Below are 24,948 nucleotides of genomic sequence, written 5' to 3'. Positions count from 1 at the left end.
AAAGAGAAAAAGAGAAATGGGACTTAAACTAAAAAGCTTCTTCATAGTAAAATAAACAATAAGCAGAGTGAAGAGACACTTGCAGAATGGGAGAAATTTTTTGCAAGCTTTGCATACAACAGGGGACTAATATCTAGAGTTTACAGGGAACTCAAACAGATCAACAACAACAAAACCCAAATAATCCCATTAAGAAGCAGACAAAGAACACAACACTTTTCAAAAGAAGACATACAAATGGCCAACAGGTATATGCAAATATGCTCAACATCATCACTAAACATCAGAGAAATGCAAATTTAAACCACAATGAGGCCGGGCACTGTGGCTCACGCCTGTAATCCCAGCAGTTTGAGAGGCCGAGGCTGGCGGATCATCTGAGATCAGGAGTTCAAGACCAGTCTGACCAACACGGCGAAACTCTGTCTCTAATAAAAAATACAAAAATTAGCCAGGCGTGGTAGCCGGCACCTGTAATCCCAGCTACTCGGGAGGCTGAGGCAGGAAGAATTGCTTGAACCCAGGAGGTGGAAGTTGCAGTGAGCTGAGATCACGCCACTGCACTCCAGCCTGGGCGACACAGTGAGACTTCGTCTCGGGGGAAAAAAAAAAAAAAGATACCATCTTACATCAGTCACAGTGGCTACCATTAAAAAGACAGGCTGGGCCGGGCGTAGCGGCTCATGCCTGTAATCCCAGCACTTTGGGAGCCTGAAGTGGGCTGATCACAAGGTCAGGAGATCAAGACCACCCTGGCTAACACGGTGAAACCCTGTCTGTACTAAAAAAATACAAAAAAAGAAATTAGCCGGGGGCGGTGGTGGGTGCCTGTAGTCACAGCTACTTGGGAGGCTGAGGCAGGAGAATGGCGTGAACCTGGGAGGCAGAGCTTGCAGTGTTATATATACACAATGGAATACTATTCAGCCATAAGAAAGAATGAAATTGTCTTTTGCAGCATCACGGATGGAACTAGTGGCCACTATCTTCAGTGAAACAACTCAGGCACAGAAAGAAAAATACATGTTTTCACTTTAAGTATGAGCTAAAGGATATGTACACATGAATGTAGAGTGTGGGATGATAGACAATGAAGACTCAAAAGGTGTTGGGGGGTTTCAGGGACAATGATAAATTACCTAACTGGTACAATGCATATAACGTACAATAGGGCATGGATATCTTAAAAGCCTGACATCACCACTACACAATTGATGCATGTAACAAAATTACACTTGTACCCCATAAATTTATAAAAGTTTTTTAAAGCCAGAAACGAAAGAATTTTAGAAAACTTGTATCTGCCTTTGTGAATGTCACCCCTTCCCAATACTTAAGATCAATAATAATGTTAGTAGATATTTTTGGTTGGTGCAAAAGTAAGTAATTGTGGCTTTTGCCATTAAAGCCACAATTGCTTTTGTACCAGCCTAATAATTCTTTTTGTATAATGAAATGTGTTGACATTTGGAAGATCTGCAAAGCTCACTAAACTGATATTTTCCAACTGGGCAATGCATGATGTTATGAAATCATGCATGATAAAAGAATCCATTCAAAGTGCAATGTAGACCAATGGATTTTATGTAATAGAGTAGAAAAAATTCATCTACATGGTTTCAGATTGTACACTAACAAACCTATCCCTTGTTCGACCTGTATCTTTATATACTTTAACAAAAACAACATATGCAACAGATTAAACATAGAAGCAGATATGAGAATCCAGCTTTCTATTAAGTCAGAAAATACTTTAACAAAAAACGAAGCCACTACTTGCTAAATTTTTTCTTTTGTAAAATATATGTAATTTTCATTAAAATATTATTTATGTTAACATGTAATGGGAATTTTATGAATCTTTGTTATTAAAGTGTGAAGCAAAATAAGACTTTTACCATTTCAGTAAAGCATGGACTAGAATACTTGTAACCTAATTTACATCCCTCTAACCGTTGAGCAATTGGTGTCAAGTATTTTGATTCTCTTTATAATTTAAAACCCCCAAGTGCGGGAGCTCAGGGACTGGGCCAGGAGGGTCTGAGCTTTCGGATCACTTTAGCACGCCCCCTCCCGGTGGCCCTTGGCCGGGGCCCTCCGGCGCGGGAGTAACTCCTCGCAGAGGCCTCTGGAAGTTGTAGTTTTTCGCCTTCGACTCTCAATGACGCAATTCCTGTGCGACACACGTAACGGCCGCCATTGCTCTGCGCCGACGGTGAGAGCCTTGTTCCGCAGACAGCGTTCGTCACCCGTCGTGGTCACCGGGCCACCCGAGTCTGGAGTGGTTGCGAACCCTTTTGGCTGCAGATTCGGAGGTGGAGGCAGTATCCCGGACTCTATCCTGCCGCCCCTTCAGGGTTTGGAGGAGCCGGAGGTGCGGAATTCCTCCAGTTCCAAGGCGGCGGGACGGGACAGAACTAATCTGCCTTAACTCTCTCCTGCTGCAGACCCGGGGCGGTTGCCTGACCCTAACCTGTGTGTTGGTGAGGGGGTGGAGATGGTGAATCCCGTGGCTGTGGGAGGGAAGGAGCGTCAGCTCCGAGAATGGCAGGCAGCCCTGGTGCCTCGGACCCGCCCCCTCTGGGTTTGGGGACTGCTGGGAGAACGCTTTCTTCGCTGTGCTCTCTCTTCTAGCATCCCTTGCGTCCTGTCACCTCCAGCGAGGCACACAAAACTGACCGTAGGGATGGCCACCAGGGTCCGAACAGCTTCTATTTGGGTGAGTAGAGGTTTTCTTTCATTTTTGAAAAGCTCTCCCTGAATGCCGTGTGCGCACCCCATCTACTCCAAAGTCTGAATGTGCCGGGAGCTTTCTCACCCCACCGCTCTTTTAGGCAACTGGATTGTCCTTTAGAGCATGTTAGACTTTCCAGAAATGCTTCTTGTCATCCGATTTCCTTTTTTCCTCCTTTCATCAGTCTCTTTTCTGACAACTTTGTACGTTGAACGTTTGAGTTAAACAAGGGATACTGATTTGTTTTATGCGACCACCAGAGCCGGCCAGAGGAAAAGGCAAGTAGGCAAGATAACAAAGGAAACTTTATTACGTAGCCAATGTATAGAAAGAGGAGGCGGGGTTCACCGGTCTCTGGCGGCGGAGGCCCAGGAAGTGGCTCCGGCGTTCTCAGGCGAGGTTCCTAGGTCCACGTATGAGGAGGGGCCGAGGAAGTTCGCGCCGTGCGCCTGCCCAGCGGCTTTTATGTCTTGGGCCTGGGAGTGGGAGGGTGGTAGGCGGGATGCGGGCGGGCGGAGGGCCGTGCGTGGGCGCGGCCAGGTAGGTTTCGGTTTCCTCGGTCGGACGTCATGCTGCGCCTGCGCAGTTGACCTGTGCCTTTCCCGGCGCGGGGAAGTTGGTGATGAAGAATCTGGAAGTAGGCTATCTTAGTCACCTTTGTTCTTTGTTTCCCTCTCCCTCCGTCCAGGCAGATATTAACCTATCTTTCAGTTTTTTCAGCCTGCATTTACTAAGGGTCTTCTGTATCTGGGATCTTTGAACGTTATTTTGGAAATTACAGACTTTTTTATTCACTTGTTCAACATTTTTATTTTATTTTGTGTGCTGGACCCTGGGGCAGGTGCTAAAAATGTAAAGATGGGTTGCTCATTATCCCTGTCTTGAAGAACAGTGGTCTAGGAATGGTGGATAAGAAAGACACAATGACAAGTTAATGAGTGCTCTGGGAGCAGGCTGTGGAAATACACGGGGGCATGCAGGAATGGATCAATTTTGGAAGTAAGGACACCCCCTAACCCCTTACTCCCAAATGCTTCAATGATTCATAGAGTCTTAAACTTGGTTGTGAAAGATGACATACCTAAAGTTGACAAAGGATTAAAACCAGCCTGGGAAAAAGAAGTAACGTGCAACTTAGGCTTGAAATGACCTCATATGGTGAACTTTGGGCACTTAAGGGTTGCTGAAATGTAGAGTTTAATGGTGATAGTAGAAGTGTATATTAAAAAATGAGGCTAGAGCCGTAGGCCTAAGATCATAGAGGGCTTTGAGGACCCCATTAAAAACTTGGATTTTATCATATAGGGCAGGCAGTCCCTAACCCTCAGGCTTCAGACTAGTACCAGTCTGTGGCCTGTTAGGAACTGGGGTGCATGTCAGGAGGCGAGTGGCGGGTTAGCATGACTGCCGGAGCCCCGCCTCCTATCAGAGGTGAATAGTGGGTTAGTGAGCATGACTGCCGGAGCCCCGCCTCCTATCAGAGGCTGCATTAACTTCTCATAGCACAAACTCTTATTGTGAACTACGCATGCGAAAGTTCTAGGTTGTGCACTCCTCATGGGACTCTCAACTAATGCCTGATCTGAAGTGTAACAGTTTCATCCAGAAGCCATTGCCACCCCCTACTCCCTGTCCATGGAAAAATTGTCCTCTACAAAACCGGTCCCTGGTTGGGGACTGATGGTATAGGGGAAGGAGTTTACTTATTTAAGTGTTTTCACAAAGAGTTTGAGGGTAGAACAGTCTAGTCAGCAGGTAAGAGAATATAAGGGTTTAAGTAAATTAGTGGTTTTGAGAATAGAGAGGAGGTAGCTGGGTGCAGTGACTCACACCTGTAATCCCAGTTACTCGGGAGGCTGAGACAGGAGAATCACTTGAACCCAGGAGGCAGAGGTTGCAGTCAGCCGAGATCGTGCCACTGCACTCCAGCCTGGGCGACAGAACAAGACTCCGTCTCAAAAAATAAAAAATAAAATAAAAAAAAGAGCTGGTAAAGAGGCAGAAGAAATTAGATTTCATAACTAGTTGGGTGCAGTGGTAAGAGAGGCAGAAAAGCCAGGGATGACAACTAGAGTTCTACTCTGTGGGCCTGGTTGGGAATGTCACCATTTGCTGAGTAAGGGAAGACTATCAGAATTGTGATTGATAGAGGGGGGAGATTTCAGTTTTATATGGATTGGCTCCTCTAGGTAGAGGTTGCTAGTGGGCAAGTGGGCAGGCGTGTGTTTCAAGAGAAAGGTCTGGATGAGGTTGCACCAATGAGGTGTGGCCAAAGTAGCTCAGGGAGAATGTGTACCATAAGAAGATAACTGAGGACAGTGGTCAGGGAAATGACAAGAGAAAGCAGGGGAAGAGGTGTTGGAGACTGAGATGGAATCCAAGAAAAGTGAGACAAAATGGAGACATGTAATTCACACTTAAAAGGAAACCTCAAAAATGCTTGTCAAGTGACATGTATGAGGGAGATCAAGTAATAATAGATCATTGTTTTAGTCTGTTTGTGCTGCTGTAACAAAATATCACAGACTTGGCAACTTAGATACTACTTTCTCACGATTCTGGAGGCTGAGAAGTTGAAGATCAAGGTGCTGGTAAATATGGTATCTGATGAGGTCTGCTACCTGCTTTCTTTTTTCTTTTTTTGAGACAGAGTATCTCTCTGTCCCCAGGCTGGAGTGCAGTGGCCCAATCTTGGCTCACTGCAACCTCCGCCTCCTAGGTTCAAGTGATTCTCCTGCCTCAGCCTCCCAAATAGCTAGGACTACAGACGTGCGCCACCACCCAGCTAATTTTTTATTTATTTATTTATTTTTATTTATTTATTTATTTTTATTTATTTATTTTTTTTGAGACGGAGTCTCGCTCTATCGCCCAGGCTGGAGTGCAGTGGCCGGATCTCAGCTCACTGCAAGCTCTGCCTCCCGGGTTTACGCCATTCTCCTGCCTCAGCCTCCCGAGTAGCTGGGACTACAGGCGCCCGCCACCTCGCCCAGCTAGTTTTTTTTTGTATTTTTTAGTAGAGACGGGGTTTCAGGGTGTTAGCCAGGATGGTCTCCATCTCCTGACCTCGTGATCCGCCCGTCTCGGCCTCCCAAAGTGCTGGGATTACAGGCTTGAGCCACCGCGCCCGGCCTATTTTTTTAATTTTTAGTAGAGACGGAGTTTCACCATGTTGGCCACAATGGCCTCGATCTCCTGACCTTGTGATCCACCCGTCTTGGCCTCCCAAAGTGCTGGGATTACAAGCGTGAGCCACCGCACCTGGCTCTGCTCTCTTCTTTCAAGATGGCACTTTCTTGCTACATCCTTACATGATGGCAGGGGGCAAAAAGAGAAGACTGCTGTGTCCTCACATGGCCAAAGAGATGGAAGGGCCAGACGGCTCTCTGAAACCTCTTTTAAGAGGGTATTAATCCCATTCCCGAAGGAGAGCCCTCATGATTTAATCACTGTTAAAAGTCCCCACCTCTTTTTTTTTTTTTTTTTTGAGGCTGAGTCACTCTGTCGCCCAGGCTGGAGTGCAATGGCAATCTCTGCTCACCACAACCTCTGCTTCCCGAGTTCAAGTGATTCTCTTGCTTCAGCCTCCTGAGGAGCTGGGATTACAGGCATATGCCACCACACCCAGCTAATTGGCCCCACCTCTTAATACCATCACGATGGGGCTTAAGTTTCAACATGAATTTTGGTGGGATGCAATCATTCAAACCATAGCAGTCATAAAAACCTAAATTGAATTTAGTGGTGATGGGCTGTGTGTGGTGGGTCACGCCTGTAATCCCAGCACTTTAGGAGGCCGAGGTGAGCAGATCACCTGAGGTCAGGAGTTCGAGACCAGCCTGACCAACATGGCGAAACCCTGTCTCTACTAAAAATATGAAAATTAGCTGGGTGTGGTGTTGGGCACCTGTAATCCCAGTTGCATGGGAGGCTGAGGCAGAAAAGTCACTTGAACCTCGGGAATCGGAGGTTGCAGTGAGCCGAGATTGCGCCACTGCACTCCAGCCTGGTGTCAGAGTGAGACTACGTCTCAAAAACAACAAAAAAAGCAATGACTGGTGGCTACTTTAGCTTGGGTGCTCAGGGAAGGCCCCCACTAAGGAAGTGACATCTAACTCTGAGTTACAATAGCAAGCCAGCCTTGTTAAGAGCAGGTGGAAGATCATCCAGGATGGGAACAGCCAGGGCCAAGGCTGTAAGGCAGGAGAAGTTTGATGCCTTTGTAAGCTGGAAGGAAGGTCTTTGTGGCTGGGGGTAGGGAGTGAGAGAGAGGAGAGCAGATGAACACAGGTGGCCAGAGGCCAGATCAGGCTAGGAAACCATGGGGTCCAGGAGAGGGTGTGGTGCTAAGAAAGGGAGCAACATGATCTGCTTAGTATTTCCAAAGACCCTTCTGAGTGCTGAGTAGAGAACAGGTTGTAGGTGGACAAGAGTAGACACAGAAAGGGGGAAACGAGACTGATTAGGTGACTACAGTGGTTCAGACAAGAGGTAGCAGGGATTTTGTGTAGTGTGGTAGAAATGGAGACACTAGTTAGAGTTGGGGGATGTTTGAAGGTGGAGTCCTCTTTTCTAAGAACTAGCATATGCTTTTCATCTTGGTGATTGTCATTTTGTAGTGTGGTTTATTTTCATTAAGTATGCCTGGTTTTTTGTTTTGTTTTCTTTTGCCATTTCAACCAAATGTTAATGCTCAGTGTCTACTATGTATGAGGTTCTGTGCTAAATCTTTTATTAGGTATTACCATGTTAAAACCTCACGGTGGCCAGGCGTGGTGGCTCACGCCTGTAATCCTAGCACTTTGGGAGGCTGAGGCGGGTGGATCACCAGGTCAGGAGATCAAGATCATCCTGGCTAACACAGTGAAACCCCATCTCTACTAAAAATACAAAAAAATCAGCTGGGCGTGGTGGTGGGCGCCTGTAGTCCCAGCTACTTGGGAGGCTGAGGCAGGAGAATGGCGTGAACCTGGGAGGCGGAGCTTGCAGTGAGCTGAGATCGTGGCACTGCGCTCCAGCCTGGGCAACAGAGCAAGACTCCATCTCCAAAAAAATAAATAAATAAATAATAAAACCTCACAGTAGTCCTAGCCCCAGGTGGTGGTGAATACTGTTATTCTCCTTTGATGGGTAAGGATACTGAGGCCCAGAAAGGGCTAATTGGAGACCAGGTGGCACCCCTGGTCAATGTAGAGCCAGGACTTGAAACCAGATAGTCTGGCTCTATGTGCATTTTCCTGGCCTGTGTACTCTATTTAGTCTCTGGATGCAGGTTGAGGATTTCTTAAGAGGCAGAGATTCTAGGATCCTTGATCTTGAAATGTAGAGCAAAATGTAGAGTGGGTGGATAGTGCCCAGTGTACCCAGAGAAGGCTCTGAGAGATAAGCTGTTGGTCTCCAGGGAATAATCTTTTTTTTTTTTTTGGAGACGGAGTCTCGCTGTGTTGCCTAGGCTGGAGTGCAGTGGCACTCACTGCAATCTCTGCTTCCAGGGTTCAAGCAATTCTCCTGCCTTAGCCTCCCAAGTAGCTGGGACTACAGGTGTATGCTGCCACTCCTGGCTAATTTTTTTTTTTTTTTTTTGTATTTTAGTAGAGATGGGGTTTTACTGTGTTGCCCAGGCTGGTCTTAAACTCCTGAGTTCAGGCAACTCACTCGCCTCAGCCTCCCAAAGTTCTGGGATTACAGGCATGAGCCACCACGCCCGGCCTCCAGGGAATAATCTTAATGTCCATTAATGGTGAATGATGAAATGTGATGGAATACTATTCAGCAACAAAAGGAACAAACTATCGATATGTGCTAGGACAAGTATAAACCTCATTATGCGAAGTGAAAGAAACCAGACACACAAGACTAGATTCTATGTTATCCCATTTATATGGCAAACACAAGCATATACATATACTAGCAATGCCCCTTCTTGTTTTAACACGAAAGCCAGCTTTCTGTATGTACTATTCTTCCCCTTGTCATCATCACTAAGAGTATATATTGATCATTGTATTATACCAATACTGGTGCATAGAGGTTGTTTTCACTTCCCTATCTCTGTCGCCGTTTACTGCTGTATAGGTGGCCATAGCATTTTCAACCAGTTATGTAGTTGTAGATATTTGGGTTATAAAAATGCCTCGGTGAACAGCCTTTTCATGTCATTTCATTGTTTCTTTTTCTAATTTTTTATTCCCTTTTTTTAGGCTTTCCCCACTTTTCACCTGTGCTGCCTTCTAGGTCATTGCTACTTTTTTGTGTTCCTCTTAATTCAATCTTCATTTCTGAATGTATTTTCCTAATTTATTCTGATATTTCTCATTTCACATTTCTCAGATGTCTAAGCATCTACCTTCTAGGCTCTTTTGTTTTTTATAAATCTGTCCTCTCAAAGTTTTGTTTTTCTGATTTCTTTTACTTCATTTTGAAATGTTGTGTAACAGTTTTTATGTGGTCAGATATTTTGGTTATGTTTTTATTGTCTGTCAGAGCCTCATTTGCTTCCTTTTTCTCTCATAATAATGTTTTATTCCCGCTGCCCTCCCAAACCGGCCTATTAAGACGCCATTTAATTTGTGGCAGGACGTCCCTGTTTGGAGCTAGGATGAGCCAGGATCTTTCTGTAGCTTTGCTGTTTGAGGGCCCTGCCTCTGTTTTTGTCATGAAGGGCTCAAAACACGGCCTGAACTCTTGGTGCTAAGCCTCGTCAGGAAGCCATTTCTTTTCTACCTCTAACCCTGCATTTCCTGAAGTTAAACCTGCCTTGTTTTCTAATGTGTTTCTCTCACATTTATGTGATATGACCCCTATTTCCTTTTCCCAGAAGTAAATTATGCTCCCTAAAGTAAATTTGCTCTTGAGTCCACAGGTCCCACCTCTCCAAGAACGAAACAGTTCATGGGATAGGATGAGAAAGCTCCAAGGTCAGGAATCTGTCTTGGGCCAAGGGACTCTTGGCCTGCAACACCTCCCTGGAGCACCCAGGCGGAAGCGGAAGAGTCGCAGAACAGAGAAAGTCCTAGAGTGGCTATTTATTTCCCAAGAGCAGCCAAAAATCACCACGTCCTGGGTGAGCTTCTCATTTGTTTATTCCTAGTGTTTTCTTTATTACTTTTTTTTTTTTTTTTTGGTGTGGAGAGGGATGGAGATCCTTAGGTCAAAGGGTTAAGTTAATCACTCCTCAGTTCAGGTCAAGACCCCCCCCCCACTTTTTTTTTTGAGACAGGGTCCTGCTCTGTCGCCCAGACTGGAGCGCAGTGGTGCAATCATAACTCGCTGCAGCCTCAAACTCCAGGCTCGGGTGATCCTCCAGCCTCAGCCTCTTGAGTAGCTGGGACAGCAGGCAGGTGCCACCATGCCTGGCTGATGTTTTTTTTTAGTAGAGAGAAGGTCTCCCTATATTGCTCAGGCTGGTCATCAACTCCTGAGCTCAAGCGGTCCCCCTGCCTCAGTCTCCCGAGGTGCTGGGATTACAGTCATCAGCCACTGTGCCTGGCCTGTGGCCCTTTTATCATTGGTTCATGTAAGGTCCTTTCTGCCTTTATTTATATATTCTCTTATTTTCTCATACTCAATGTCCATCTCCTTCCCCATCCCTAAAAAGTTATTTTGTGTTTTATTTGTATCCTGTTTTCAAAAAAATGTGTGTTTACAAAATATGTATTGTTCTGGAAGCTTGTTAGAAATGCAGAATATCAGAGTTCATCTCAATGCTGTTAATATAAGACTCTTCATTTTAACAAGATTCAGTGATTCATGCACATTAAAGTTTAAAACAAACTTTATATGAAGCCTATATTCAAATTTTTACCTGGGATGCTTGTTTTACTTCCAATATTGGCTTGCTTTTTTACTCTCTTAATGCTTACTTTTGATGAACAGGTATTTCTAACTTTTACTGAGTCTGTATTGCACATTTTTGTCTTTTATTGCTAGTGACTTTTGTGTCCTATTTTTTTCTTATCCTAAGCTCATAGAGATCTTTTTCTTTGTTACTTTATTACCTTACCTTTAACTTTTAGATTTACCGTACGTTTGGGATTGAGTTCAAATCCATGAACACAGGGTCCCCCCGTTATTTAGATCTTTGATTTTTAAAAGTCAGTGTTTATAGTTTTGAGCATACAGATCCTACACAGATATTTTAGATTTATATGTAAGTTCTTTCTGTTTCGTTGTTGCTGTTGTAAACAGTATCAGTATCTTAATTTTTTTTTTTTTTTTTGAGGAGTTTTGCTCCGTCACTCAGGCTGGAGTGCAGTGGCACGATCTGGGCTCACTGCACCCTCCGCCTGCTGGGTTCAAGCAGTTCTCCCGCCTCAGCCTCCTGAGTAGCTGGGACTACAGGTGTGCACTACCACACCATTTGTAGTAGAGACAGGGTTTCGCCATGTTGGCCAGGCTGGTTTCAAACTCCTGACCTCAAGTGATCCACCTCCCTCGGCCTCCTAAAATGCTGGGATTACAGGTGTGAGCCATGGCACCAGCCAGTTTCTTAATTACAAAATCAAAGGATTTATTGCTGTTATATAGACATATAGCCAACTTTTATGTATTGACCATGTATCCTGTGGCCTTGCTACAGTCACTAGTTAGTTCTAGGAACTTTCTTAGATTTTTTGGTATTTTCTTTGTAAACAGTCATGTCATCTTAATCTTTTTGTTGACATCGTCAGTTTCCTTCTTTCTCTGTAAAAAAGGACAGTTTTGTTTCTTTCCAATCTGTATGATGTTAACTGCAAATTTTATTTCTTTTTTTTGAGATGGAGTCTCACTCTGTCACCCAGGCTGGAGTGCAGTGGCACCATCTTGGCTCACTGCAAGCTCCGCCTCCCAAATTCACACCATTCTCCTGCCTCAGCCTCCTGAGTAGCTGGGACTACAGGTGCCCACCACCACGCCTGGCTAATTTTTTATATTTTTAGTAGAGATGGGGTTTCACTGTGTTAGCCAGGATGGTCTCAATCTCCTGACCTCGTGATGCACCTACCTCGGCCTCCCAAAGTGCTGGGATTACAGGTGTGAGCCACCGTGCCTGGCCCAAATTTTATTCTTTTAATAGTTATATAATTATTAATTAAACTTATCTATTTGTTTGTTTTTTGTTTTGAGATGGTGTCTCACTCTGTCGCCTAGGCTGGAATACAGTGGCACGATCTTGGCTGACTGTAACCTCTGCTTCCCGGGTTCAAGTGAGTCTCCTGCCTTAGCCTCCTGAGTAGCTAGGACTACAGGTGTGTGCCACCATGCCCGGCTACTTTTTTGTATTTTTAGTAGAGACGGGGTTTTACTGTGTTAGCCAGGATGGTCTTGTTCTCCTGACTTCGTGATCTGCCTGCCTTGGCCTCCCAAAGTGCTGGGATTACAGGCGTGAGCCGTCCTGGCCCGTTTATCTGTTCTTGAGTAAGTTTGGTAATTTGTGTCTTCCAAGGAATATGTCCTTTTCATCTAACTTACCAAATTTATGTGCATAGAGTAGTTTGTCTTTTCATGTCTGTGGGTTCAGTGATGATAACTTCTTTTCATATATGATACTTGCCATGTATGTCTTCTCTTTTTGTTTTGACATAAGTTTTCATTTCATTTGTATAAATACCTAGGGCGTAGTTGCTGGATTATATGGTAAGACTGTTTAGATTTGTGAGAAGTTGCCAAACTGGCTTCCAAAGAGACTCTGCCACTTTTCATTCCCACCAGCAATGAATAAGAGTTCCTGTTGCTCCACATCCTCTCCAGCATTTGGTGGTCAGTTTTTTGGATTTTATCCATTCTAATAGATGTGTAGTGGTGTCTTACTTTTTCCGGATTTGCAATTCCCTAATGACATATGGCAGTTGAGCATGCTTTGTATGCTCATTTACCATCTGTATATTTTCATGTCTAGGTCTTTTATCCCACAGAGTGGCTGCTATTTACGGCAGTTACCTTTTTAGTCCATAAAGTTTTAATGTGTCTTTTCTTCTAGGTACCTATAGTACCCTTTCACAGATTCCACCTGACCCTGTCAAATAGCACTGCTTACTTCTTCCTTTGTGCGCATGTTGTAATCTGTGTTCTTTTATTTTAACTTCATTGACTTCCAGTTGCATTTGCATATGTAGCTTTCCTTCCTTGTGCAGTGCTGAATGCTTCTTGGGGGCAGGACTCTATTTCATTCATTTTTATATTCCCGGAACCTAGAGGTCGGTAACTGTATTGCAGATGTAGGAGTGATCATTCGAACTTCTTTGTCTGACTGTCCTGCCTTTAGTACTGAATGTCCCATGTCTGAGAACCCTTGTATAGATGGTTTCTAGGATAGCTTAAAACTTTAGGCCGGGCGCGGTGGCTCAAGCCTGTAATCCCAGCACTTTGGGAGGCCAAGACGGGCGGATCACGAGGTCAGGAGATCGAGACTATCCTGGCTAACATGGTGAAACCCTGTCTCTACTAAAAAATGCAAAAAAACTAGCTGGGCGAGGTGGCGGGCGCCTGTAGTCCCAGCTACTCCGGAGGCTGAGGCAGGAGAATGGCGTAAACCCGGGAGGCGGAGCTTGCAGTGAGCCCAGATCCGGCCACTGCACTCCAGCCTGGGCGACAGAGCGAGACTCCGTCTCAAAAAAAAAAAAACCTTTAAAGAGAGTTTATCGCATTTGTTAAAGGGAGTTTATCGTAGTTGTCAAATGTTAAATGAAAGATGACTGATTTCCGGCCAGGCGCGGTGGCTCACACCTGTAATCCCAGCATTGTGGGAGGCCCAGGCGGGCAGATCATGAGGTCAGGAGATCGAGACCATCCTGGCTAACACAGTGAAACCCCATCTCTACTACAAATACAAAAAATTAGCCAGGTGTGGTGGTGGGCGCCTGTAGTCCCAGCTACTAAGGAGGCTGAGGCAGGAGAATGGCGTGAACCTGGGAGGAGGAGCTTGCAGTGAGCCAAGATCACACCACTGCACTCCAGGCTGAGTGACAGAGCAAGACTCCGTCTCAACGAAAAAAAAAAGAAAGAAAGATGACTGATTTAATGCACATTGATGCATGTTTTCAGTACAATTTTTGTTCTCACAAAGTTGAACATAAGTAATAGACACCCTAAGCAGCTAGTTTTCCACAAACCTAGTAAAATAACTTGAGATTGGATGAGAGTATTGTATTTCAGGGACCATTATCATTCATGGATGTGTTTGTGGATTTTACCTGGGAGGAGTGGCAGCTGCTAGACTCAGCACAGAAGTGCCTGTACAGGAATGTGATGTTGGAGAACTATAGCAACCTGGTGTCCCTAGGTAAGTGCTGCTTCCCTGAGGAGGTGTGTGCTTGATCTCCAGGCTTCTTCTTGGTTGCTGAAAACTGGAGGCCTTCTGTGAAATACTTAGTGATTTTGGACTTAGATTTTAAGGCCAGATTTTCTTAGTTCCCTGTTGGCAGCAGAGTATGCCAGTTGAATGGTCTTTACTTTGCCAAATTGCAACAAGGCAGCTTCATCATGCTACCTCCAAACCAAATCTTCCCATTTTTCTGAATCTCTGAATCCCAACCTGTTTGTTCCAGGTTGTCTGTGATTTTCTGTTTATAGGGTATCAACACACCAAACCTGATATCATCTTCAAGTTGGAACAAGGAGAAGAGCTGTGTGTGGTGCAGGCCCAAATTCCGAATCAGTCCTGTCCAAGTGAGTGATGGAGACAAATCTTTTCCTCTTTATTCAGAATTAGCATGAATTTTAATGTGATGTGCTCCTCTTGTTTGTACTTTGCCTCACGTATTACCATGTGCTCTTTTTTTTTTTTTCTGTTTGAGACAGAGTTTCACTCTGTTGCCCAGGTTGGAGTGCAGTGGCATGATCTCGGCTCGCTGCATCCTCTGCCTCCTAGGTTCAAGCAGTTCTTCTGCGTCAGCCTCCTGAGTAGCTGGGATTACAGTTGTGCGCCACCACGCCCAGCTAATTTTTGTATTTTTAGTTGAGACGGGGTTTCGCCATGTTGGCCAGGCTGGTCTCGAACTCCTGACCTCAAGTGATCCGCCTGGCTCAGCCTCCTGAAATGCTGGGATTACAGGCATGAGCCACCACGCCCAGCCTTACCATCCATTCTTAATCTTCTGATTGGCGTCCTTATTTCCCTCCTTACTCTGTCTTGGTGATAGACTCACTTCATTATGCATTTTAGCAAGCCTTTCCTCTTTACTTCACGTGATGTGACTCTCATACTCCTTCTCTTTCTTTTCTATATTTTGAAAATTACGTTTAAATCCCTTACACATAAATTCAACAGCCACAGTCCCATCTTCCTTCTTTTTGAAACCTGTTAGTAGATTCTACCCCTTTTATGCTTCTGTATGCTATTGCCTTTTTTTTTTTTTTTTTTTTTTTTTTTTTTTTTTTGAGACAGAGTGTCACTCTGTCGCCCAGGCTGTAGTGCAGTGGCACGATCTGGGCTCACTGCAAGCTCTGCCTCCCGGGTTCATGCCATTCTCCTGCCTCAGCCTTCCGAGTAGCTGGAACTACAGGTGCCCGCCACCAAGCCTGGCTAATTTTTTGTCTTTTTAGTAGAGGCAGGGTTTCACCATGTTAGCCAGGATGGTCTCGATCTCCTAACTTCATGATCCACCCACCTCAGCCTTTCAAAGTGCTAGGATTACCGGCGTCAGCCACCGCGCCCAGCCTTGCTAATGGCTTGAACATTATCACTCTGTATCTTCTGAGCACATTCCTTTGTCATTTGATAGTGTCCATGATCCTGCAGTGACACCTGTTGATCCTGCTCTTGTGCTGCATGACCAAGCACTTTTTCCCTTCATGTTCTACTGGGCTTCTCTTGTTCTTCTGAATCCAAGGGGTCTTTATTCTTCATTTCCCTCATATAGTGTAACTTTTAAAAGGCTCACATATTAGCTGAGCATGGTGGTGTGCACCTGTTGTCCCAGCTCCTTGGGAGGCTGAGGTAGGAGGATTGCTTGAGCCCAGGAAGTTGATGCTGCAGTGAACTATGATTGTGCCACTAGACTCTGGCCTGGGTGATAGCGAGATCTCATCTCAAAAAAAGAAGACTTCTGTCTGAGTCCATTTGTGTTGCTATGATAAAGTACTACAGACTAGGTAATTTTATAAAGCACAGAAATTTATTTCTCACAGTTTTGAAGGCTGGAAAGTCCAAAGCCAAGGTGCTGGCAGGTTTGGTGTCTGGTGAGGGCCTGCTCTGTGCTTCCAAGATGACGCCTTGTTGCTGCATCCTTTGGAGGTGAGGAACACTGTGGGACAGAAAGAGGGGCAAAACAGGCCTAAGATCGTTCCCTCAAACCCTTTTAGAAACCACTAATCCATTCATGAGGGCAGGACTTTGTCTTCTCCTCTTAATACCACCACAATGGGGATTAAGTTTCAACATGAATTTTAGAGGGGACACATTCAGACCATAACAGCTTCCATTCGGAAGATTTCAGCTCTTTCCTCTGCTGGTAATTGATAGCCACAGTGGCCTTTATCTGCCCTTTGGTCCTGGTTTAGATTGAGTCACTGGCATCTTCCTTGTACCACTCCCTGGCCTCGTTTTCAGAAACTGAAATTGTCTCTCCCACTGCTGCATAGCCATGTATATACCACCTTCTTTTCATCTTTCTTTTTGTTCATCCTGCTGTTTCTTCCGTTTTAAGGTTTTGTTTCCTAACACTGGATAAGTCCGCTTGAATTTCCTTTCTGTGCAGGGCTCCCTTACTGGTTTTGGTACAGTCTGTTAGCATTTTGTTCCTTTAAAAAGACGTCTTTTAAAACCCTCATCGTTTCAACTTCCACTCAAAACGAGGCCAATATTGTCATGTCTGGATTGTTGTACTTAGCTAAATTTATTCATTTTACTCTTTTTATACTAATTCATCTTTGGTGTTACTGTCAGATATGTTTCCCTGAACACCCCATTTATTCTATCACTAGCTTGACAGCGTAAATCAACAGTTAGTCCTTGTGTTACTAGGATTGCTTCAGCTGCAGTTGTTGGTCAATCCCAGACCAACTAATATAAGCAGAAGTGATTTATTATTACACATCACAAAAAGTGCTGAAGTGGGGCAGCTCCAGGATCGACTAAGTGATTGACTCAGTCAGTCAGCAAGGGCCCATCTAGGTATGTTGGCATTTTCCTTAGATTATCTTCTTTAATGGTCCTCAGATGGCTCTTGCAGTTCTAATTGATGCCTGTGGATATACCAGTGGCCAGTGAAATAAAAAGGGCTGTTTCTTCACCCATGAGTCTGTCAGACAGGAAAACTCATCCCAGGAGGTCTCAAGCAGACTGATGGTGTTCAACAGGCTAAATTTTTGTCACATGCCCCTGTGTGAGGAAGGCTCTGGAAAGGCAAATGGGGCTATCTCTGTTGGCTTAGATAAATTATGCTTTACCTTTTGGAAGTGGGGCTGGGGATAGAAATGGGTCCTCACTTCCCTGACTGAAGCACATCACCATAAGGATGGGGGTGGAAAAGAATCAGGTTACTGCCAGCCAGGAAAAGGGCGGAAGAACCACTGGGTAAGCAGCACTGTCTGCCTTCACCTTCCTTGGCTTGTCACACCCTTCTTCCCAGCCATCCATCTTCAACTATTTGCTGCAACCCATATGTTTATTCTTGTACTACGTTAATACAAGTCTAGGATCCTGCTCCCATTCGGAGTAGTTCTTTATGGTCTATAGACCTATAATTAAAGATAAATTGAACCATCCAGTCATCCAAATGTAGAGGGATAGAGACAAGTCTAGAGTCCCCCAGTTCCAGGAGGGCAGCAGCAGTGAACACCACATGGTAGCCACTGGTTTACACTGTAGGCTTTGTCAGGATTTCTTTCTGTGGCAGTGAAATAAGCTACCTGAGGAACCTTTGTTTCTGCTCTCCAAGCATAATTTCCTTTTCCATCATCATCTGTGATTAAACTCGAGATGGTCACTGGGGAGACTGCTTTTCTGTAGCTTCAGAATCTCAATTCTCTTGGTGTTTATTTGGAATCCCAGTGATTGCCTTTGGACCACAGCCAGGAACCATATTTAATATGGTCTTGAATCATGTTTAAAGTAATTTTCAAGCTTTAGAATGCCTGGGCCGGGTGCAGTGGCATTTGTCTGTGATCTGAGCAGTTTGGGAGGCCAAGGTAGGAGGATCACTTGAGGCCAGGAGCTTAAGACCAGCTTGGGCAACATAGTGAAACCCCAGCTTTACCAAAAGTTTTTAAAAATTAGCTGGTCGTGATGGCTGTTGCCAGTAGTCCCAGCTACTTGGGATGTTGAAGTGGGAGGATCAATTGAGTCTGGGAGGTTGAAGATGCAGTGAGCAATGATTGCACCACTGCACTTGAATCTGGGTGACAGAGAGGGATCCCGTCTCTTTTTTTGTTTTGTTTTGTTTTGTTTTGAGATGGAGTCTTGTCTGTTGCCTAGGCTGGAGTGCAGTGGTGCAATCTTGGCTCACTGCATCCTCCACCTCCCAGGTGCCAGTGATTCTCCTGCCTCACCTGAGTAGCTGGGATTACAGGTACGCGCCACCACACCTGGCTGATTTTTGTGTTTTTAGACAGGGTTTCACCATGTTGGTCAGGCTGGTCTTGAACTCCTGACCTCAGGTGATCTGCCCACCTCGGCCTCCCAAGGCGTTGGGATTACAGACATGAGCCACTGTGCCTGGCAAACCCTGTCTCTTTAAAAAAAAAAAAAAAAAAAAGGCCAGACACTCTGGCTCATGCCTGTAATCCCAGCACTTTGGGAGGCTGAGGCAGGCGGATCGTGAGGTCAAGAGATCAAGACCATCCTGGCCAACATGGTGAAACCCCATTTCTACTAAAAATACAAAAATTAGCTGGACGTGGTGATGCATGCCTGTAATCCCAGCTACTCGGGAGGCTGAATCAGAATTGCTTGAACCTGGGAGGTGGAGATTGTAGTGAGCCTACATCACACCACGGCCCTCCAGCCTGGTGACAGAGTGAGATTCCATCTAAAGAAAAAAAAAAGCCTGTCTTTTAGTTACTGGGTTTGGTATTCCCTGATTTTTTAAATTGTTTGAACTCCACCTTGAGGTGTCAAGTATAATCCTATTTTTGCCATTATTGTTACAAAGAGCATGCTGTAGAGAAGATACATTAGATTTCAAATGATGAAAGCAGAGCTATAGGAACCAAGCGAAGATAAGGATGGGTATGTTACCAGCAACAGAAGGAATGGAAGGATAAAATATAGGATTTGATAGTTAGGATGGCTTCAGTATCAAACAGCTGTTTGCCTACCCTGTGCCCATTCTTTTCCGTGACTGCTAGAGAAAACATCTTCAGTCTCTTTTTAACTCTTGTGGTGGTTGCCTCCATATTTCTAAATAACCGGCTTATTCTGCTACACTTTGGCTTTCTCCCCTAATGATTGCTCAGTATAGAAAGGTGATTTACTTCTCTTTCACTCTTCTCCTGTCCATACCTTCCCACTGTATGCACACTCATGATGGAGACATATCTCTTTGCATGTTCCCATACCTCCATCATTCTGATACAGTTATTTCATATTTTTGGTTAGTTCTGTCTTCAATTTTTATGTTGGTATGACTGATTTCTGTTTATAGGTAAATCATGAAAGTATACAGTGATTTATTTTTATTTCTAAATTTGTATTTTTTCTGTAGTTAATTTTTTGATTGTTTAATTTTGTTATCATTAAGGTATTCATCATATATGTAACTGCAGACTCTCCTTTCAGTATCTGAATATTCTTGGCTGATACTTTCAGCCAAATTATTAATTGTATTCCTTTTTTCTTCCTAGTGATACTGACTGCTAAGTTTTTCTGACTTCCTTCAGAGTAGCTTAGTTTTTCTTAAGACCGTCTGTGCAATTTTTATCCTAGGATCTCCTTTTTGGTTTTATTTTCTGTATCCTCTGTCATTTCTTTTCTCGGAGCAACTCGGGTAGCTTCCTGGAAAAGGGTGATAGAAACATTGAGACCTCTGTATCTGAAAATGTTTTGACTTTATTCCTCATTGCTCTATTTTCTGTCCTCTAGTTTTCCTAATGAGAAGTCTGATGGCATTCTAATTTTTGTTACATGGTAGGAAGCTTTTTGTTTCGGTTTTGATTTCTCTGAATAGTTTGAAGAACTGCTTCTTGTCCTGTTAGGGAATGATGTTCCCTCTCAGTTTATTTTTATCCATTTGCTAGGTATTGAGATGTTATTCCCAGGAGGACTGGGCAGTAATCTGCATTGTTCTCTGCAATTTCTCTAGAAGGTAGCATAGTTTTTGGCACATAGTAGGCATTTAATAATTATTTTTTGAATAAATCTAATGTTCATAGATCCCTAATGACATCTTAATTTTATCTTCACTGTTCCTTGTGCCTATTTTGTCTTCTTTATCCAATATGCAAAACTTTTTAACTTCTTATCAGTTTACTATGCCTGTCTTCAGTTTGGTTTTTCTTTATTTTTTTCAGTACCCAGTAGTTTGAGTGTTTTTACACCTGAGAATTTATATATATTCAGATCTGATATCTGAAACTAAAAAAACCTCATGATATGGCATTTCATAGGCAACTTTCTAGTATACTACAATCATGTTATTATTTATAACATATGACTAATTGTTCTCATTTCTAGACACAGTCTGGAAAATTGATGATCTTATGGAATGGCATCAGGAAAATAAAGACAAGCTTCGAAGTACGGGAAAAAGCTTTGAATGCACTACATTTGGAAAACTATGTCTTCTTAGTACAAATTATCTTTTAAGACAAAAACCTCATAAATGTGCCACGCATGGAAAGAGTTTGAAATATATAGATTTCACTAGTAATTATGCTCGAAAGAATCCTAATGGATTTCAGGTACATGGAAAATCATTCTTCCATTCTAAACAGGAGCAAACTGTTACAGGAATAAAATACTGTGAAAGTAATGAATCTGGAAAAGCTGTCAATAAGAAATCACAATTTATGTGCCAACAAGTGTATATGGGCGAAAAACCCTTTGGATGTAGCTATTGTGAGAAAGCCTTCAGCAGCAAGTCATACCTTGTAGTGCATCAGCGAACTCATGCAGAAGAGAAACCCTATGGGTGTAATGAATGTGGGAAAGACTTCAGTAGTAAATCATACCTCATTGTACATCAGAGAATTCATACAGAAGAGAAACTGCATGAATGTGGTGAATGTGGGAAAACATTCAGTTTCAATTCACAACTTGTTATACATCAGAGAATCCACACAGGTGAGAATCCCTATGAGTGCTGTGAATGTGGGAAAGTCTTCAGTAGGAAAGACCAGCTTGTTTCACACCAGAAAACTCATTCAGGACGGAAACCATATGTGTGTAATGAATGTGGGAAAGCTTTTGGTTTAAAATCACAGCTCATTATACATGAGAGAATTCATACAGGAGAGAAACCATATGAATGCAATGAATGTCAGAAAGCCTTTAATACAAAGTCAAACCTTATGGTACATCAGAGAACCCATACAGGGGAGAAACCTTATGTTTGTAGTGATTGTGGAAAAGCCTTTACATTCAAATCACAGCTCATTGTACATCAGGGGATTCACACAGGAGTAAAGCCCTATGGGTGTATTCAGTGTGGGAAAGCATTCAGTTTGAAATCACAGCTCATTGTACATCAGAGAAGTCACACAGGAATGAAACCTTATGTATGCAACGAATGCGGCAAAGCCTTCAGGAGCAAGTCTTACCTTATTATACATACAAGGACTCATACAGGAGAAAAACTCCATGAATGTAACGATTGTGGGAAAGCCTTCAGTTTTAAATCACAGCTCATTATACATCAGAGGATTCATACAGGAGAGAACCCTTATGAATGCCACGAATGTGGGAAAGCCTTCAGTCGGAAATACCAGCTTATTTCACACCAGAGAACTCATGCAGGGGAGAAGCCTTATGAATGCACCAACTGTGGAAAAGCTTTTGGTTTAAAGTCACAGCTTATTATACACCGCAGAACTCATACAGGGGAGAAACCATTTGAATGTAGTGAGTGTCCGAAAGCCTTTAATACAAAGTCAAACCTGATTGTACATCAGAGAACTCATACAGGAGAGAAACCCTATGGTTGCAATGAATGTGGAAAAGCCTTTACGTTCAAATCGCAGCTCATTGTACATCAAGGAGTGCACACTGGAATAAAGCCCTATGGATGCAGTCAATGTGAAAAAACCTTTAGTTTGAAGTCCCAGCTCATTGTACATCAGAGAAGTCACACAGGAGTAAAACCATATGGATGCAGTGAGTGTGGGAAAGCCTTCAGGAGCAAGTCATACCTTATTATACATACGAGAACTCATACAGGAGAGAAACCACATGAGTGCAGGGAATGCGGGAAATCCTTTAGTTTCAATTCACAACTCATTGTGCATCAGAGAATTCACACTGGAGAAAATCCCTATGAATGCAGTGAATGTGGAAAAGCCTTTAATAGGAAAGACCAGCTCATTTCACATCAGCGAACTCATGCGGGGGAAAAGCCTTATGGGTGCAGTGAATGTGGGAAAGCTTTTAGCAGCAAGTCATACCTAATTATACACATGAGAACTCATTCAGGTGAGAAACCATATGAATGTAATGAATGTGGGAAAGCCTTCATTTGGAAGTCACTACTCATTGTACATGAGCGAACTCATGCAAGGGTAAACCCTTATAAATGCAGTCAGTGTGAGAAATCCTTCAGTGGGAAGCTACGCCTTCTTGTACACCAGAGGATGCACACAAGAGAGAAACCATATGAATGCAGTGAGTGTGGAAAAGCCTTCATTAGGAATTCTCAACTCATTGTACATCAAAGAACTCATTCAGGAGAGAAACCCTATGGGTGCAATGAATGTGGGAAAACCTTCTCTCAAAAATCAATTCTCAGTGCACATCGGAGAACACATACAGGAGAGAAGCCTTGTAAGTGCACTGAATGTGGGAAAGCCTTTTGTTGGAAGTCACAGCTCATTATGCATCAGAGAACTCATGTAGATGACAAACATTGATAATTTTATGAAACTCCGGAAAGTGAATTTACAAGAAATCACAAAATCATATATAAAGAGAAACTGTGTAAGTGGAATCATCTTGTCGTCTTCCAGAAAACTCATACTGAATAGAAACTTCATGAATACACAGCATATGGAAAGGCATCTACAGAAAGCTGTTCTTTACATGCAGAAGAAATAGTAGAAAATACACAGAAAACTGAATTTAGTAACCACTGAAAATTCTCAGCAGCAAGTCATACCTTTTTTAAAAAGTTCATACGGGTGAGGAACTATGTTAAACAAATGTTGTAAAGTCATTTATTAACATAAGATTCACAAAGAGTAAACTTCATGAACCAGATGAATATAGAATAGACTTCTTTGAAATTCATAGTTTACAGGATTTTAATGAGAGAAATTATTGAGCTAATGAATAGAATTAACAAAAGTACAAACATTTTATGTATTGGAAGCATATACCTTGGAGGAACCACGCTGTAAGGGAAAGTTTAAATCTGGAAATGACAAACCCCTAGGGAAAAAAATATATATATAGGAGTGAACATCTATGAATGTACCAAATAAGCCACAGCTGGACTGTTAACCTCACCTTATATCAGAAGCTTCATTCTAAAAAAAAACCCCCAACCTATTATTATATTTTAATATTAATTTTGAAGAATGATTTCCTTTAGGAATCATTTTAAGAGAAATTTTATTCCAGATGTTCCACGTTTTCAGGAAAAAATATCCAGAGAGTTCTACTCTGCATAGCAACATTGTTTCTTTGTGGCTTACCAAATACAACTTGTTACTGGAATGATTTAGTAAAAATGCATTTCCACACTGCAAACATTTTCTTGTGGTATCTTCTGCCCTTTTGAAGCAGCCTTGGCAGCAACCTCTTTAGTTATAGTAATCAATATAAGGCACACTTCATGTGTTTGTGTAGCCTGGAATCTATTCTACCATCACTGGTTAGAACATCTTGATTCCCTCTTAGAGAAACATTCCCTCACAGTGTATGCAGTCATGATGGAACCACCATTCAAGATGCCCTGCCAGGGACTTGGCATGAGCACTGTTGTCAGCTGAGGCTCAAAACTGTACATTGTTAACAGGTTTTTCAGGTTCAGAAAACGCAACATGAGCTTTTGTTCTATGGTGGCATCTTGATTTAATAAGTAGCTATTTCAGTAGAGGTTCCTAGAACAGCTTTTGTTACTGTCATTTTCTTAACCTTGTTCACTTGTCTTTCATTTTGAGCTATTGGGTGTGCTTTTAATACATTCCTTGTTGGATTGCATTAGCCATTGTGTATCTGTTGCATACAGCTTACTAAATCAGACTGCTTCAGAAATGGGTGGTAGAGAGGTGTAGGCAGAAGCTTGCAAGGATATGTGGATATTTGGAAACGGCTGTTTCCCAAGACAGGATGGAAGTCCTTCAAGTCTCCATTTATATTCCACAGCAGAAACTTGGCCCATGCTATGAAGTCATGAAATGAATTGTTGGCATCATGTGCTCACTGAGGCTCTGGGGAAATGGATAAGTTGTCACTGAAAAAATTTAAACAATTCTGGAGTGTGATCAAGAGGGACTGTTTTTGATACCCATGTATATAATGATCTTAAAAATTCAATTTAAAATTATGTGTCATCAGTGATACTACTTAGTTACGTGTAACTATAGAGTCAGAGTGGTGAAAAATTCTGCCAGTTGCTTACTCACAAAATTAGTTTTATTCACTACCTCATCAGGTTTGTTAGGTGAGTGGGCATTAATCTGGGAAGAGTGGGACCCTGGCAGTTAGATTAGGGCTATCTTGGAGGAATATGAGGATTCAACACTGCAAATATTTCTGAAACACCTTCCGCTTTGTACTCTATTAGAGGAGGGAACCCTGTCTCTTGCCCAAAGAAATTTTCATCCTTGAAGGTGAGGAATTTAATGGTTTCTGAATACCTAACTGTTGTTGTGTTCTGCTTATACAGAATCCAACCTCAAGATACCTTGGGTGAAGAATGATGATTCACAGAAGGGAAGAGAAATCTTACATAAACAAATAATTGCAGATATTTGCTGAAGTGTATCCCCCAATCTGGGAAATACTGTAAAGGTGTATATTGGCCGGGCGCGGTGGCTCAAGCCTGTAATCCCAGCACTTTGGGAGGCCGAGACGGGCGGATCATGAGGTCAGGAGATCGAGACCATCCTGGCTAACACGGTGAAACCCCGTCTCTACTAAAAAT

The 24,948-nt window shown here is 43.1% G+C and overlaps 1 protein-coding gene across 4 annotated transcripts; it reads left to right on the top strand.

Annotated features, from left to right (window-relative positions):
- Positions 1 to 2,097: 2,097 nt before the first annotated feature.
- Positions 2,098 to 24,005, top strand: ZNF268 (zinc finger protein 268). Of its 4 annotated transcripts, none has more exons than XM_010378597.2 (7): positions 2,162 to 2,374; positions 2,635 to 2,719; positions 9,597 to 9,797; positions 13,868 to 13,994; positions 14,285 to 14,380; positions 15,842 to 15,947; positions 20,325 to 20,635. In XM_010378597.2, exons 2-7 carry the CDS (start codon positions 2,687 to 2,689, stop codon positions 20,341 to 20,343), a joined length of 582 nt encoding a protein of 193 aa, XP_010376899.1. In that variant the 5' UTR covers positions 2,162 to 2,374; positions 2,635 to 2,686; the 3' UTR covers positions 20,344 to 20,635. The 4 variants fall into 4 exon arrangements, with proteins under 4 accessions (XP_010376897.2, XP_010376899.1, XP_030794548.1 ...); XM_010378596.2 differs by having other exon boundaries at positions 2,211 to 2,374; positions 20,325 to 24,005; XM_010378595.2 differs by lacking the exon at positions 15,842 to 15,947 and having other exon boundaries at positions 2,098 to 2,374; positions 20,325 to 24,005.
- Positions 24,006 to 24,948: the final 943 nt, after the last annotated feature.

Source organism: Rhinopithecus roxellana, chromosome 10 (assembly GCF_007565055.1).
Source record: "Rhinopithecus roxellana isolate Shanxi Qingling chromosome 10, ASM756505v1, whole genome shotgun sequence".
Taxonomy (NCBI): domain Eukaryota; kingdom Metazoa; phylum Chordata; class Mammalia; order Primates; family Cercopithecidae; genus Rhinopithecus; species Rhinopithecus roxellana.
The sequence above is the reverse complement of the archived record's forward strand: the minus strand, read 5'-3'. Positions and strand labels throughout refer to the sequence as shown.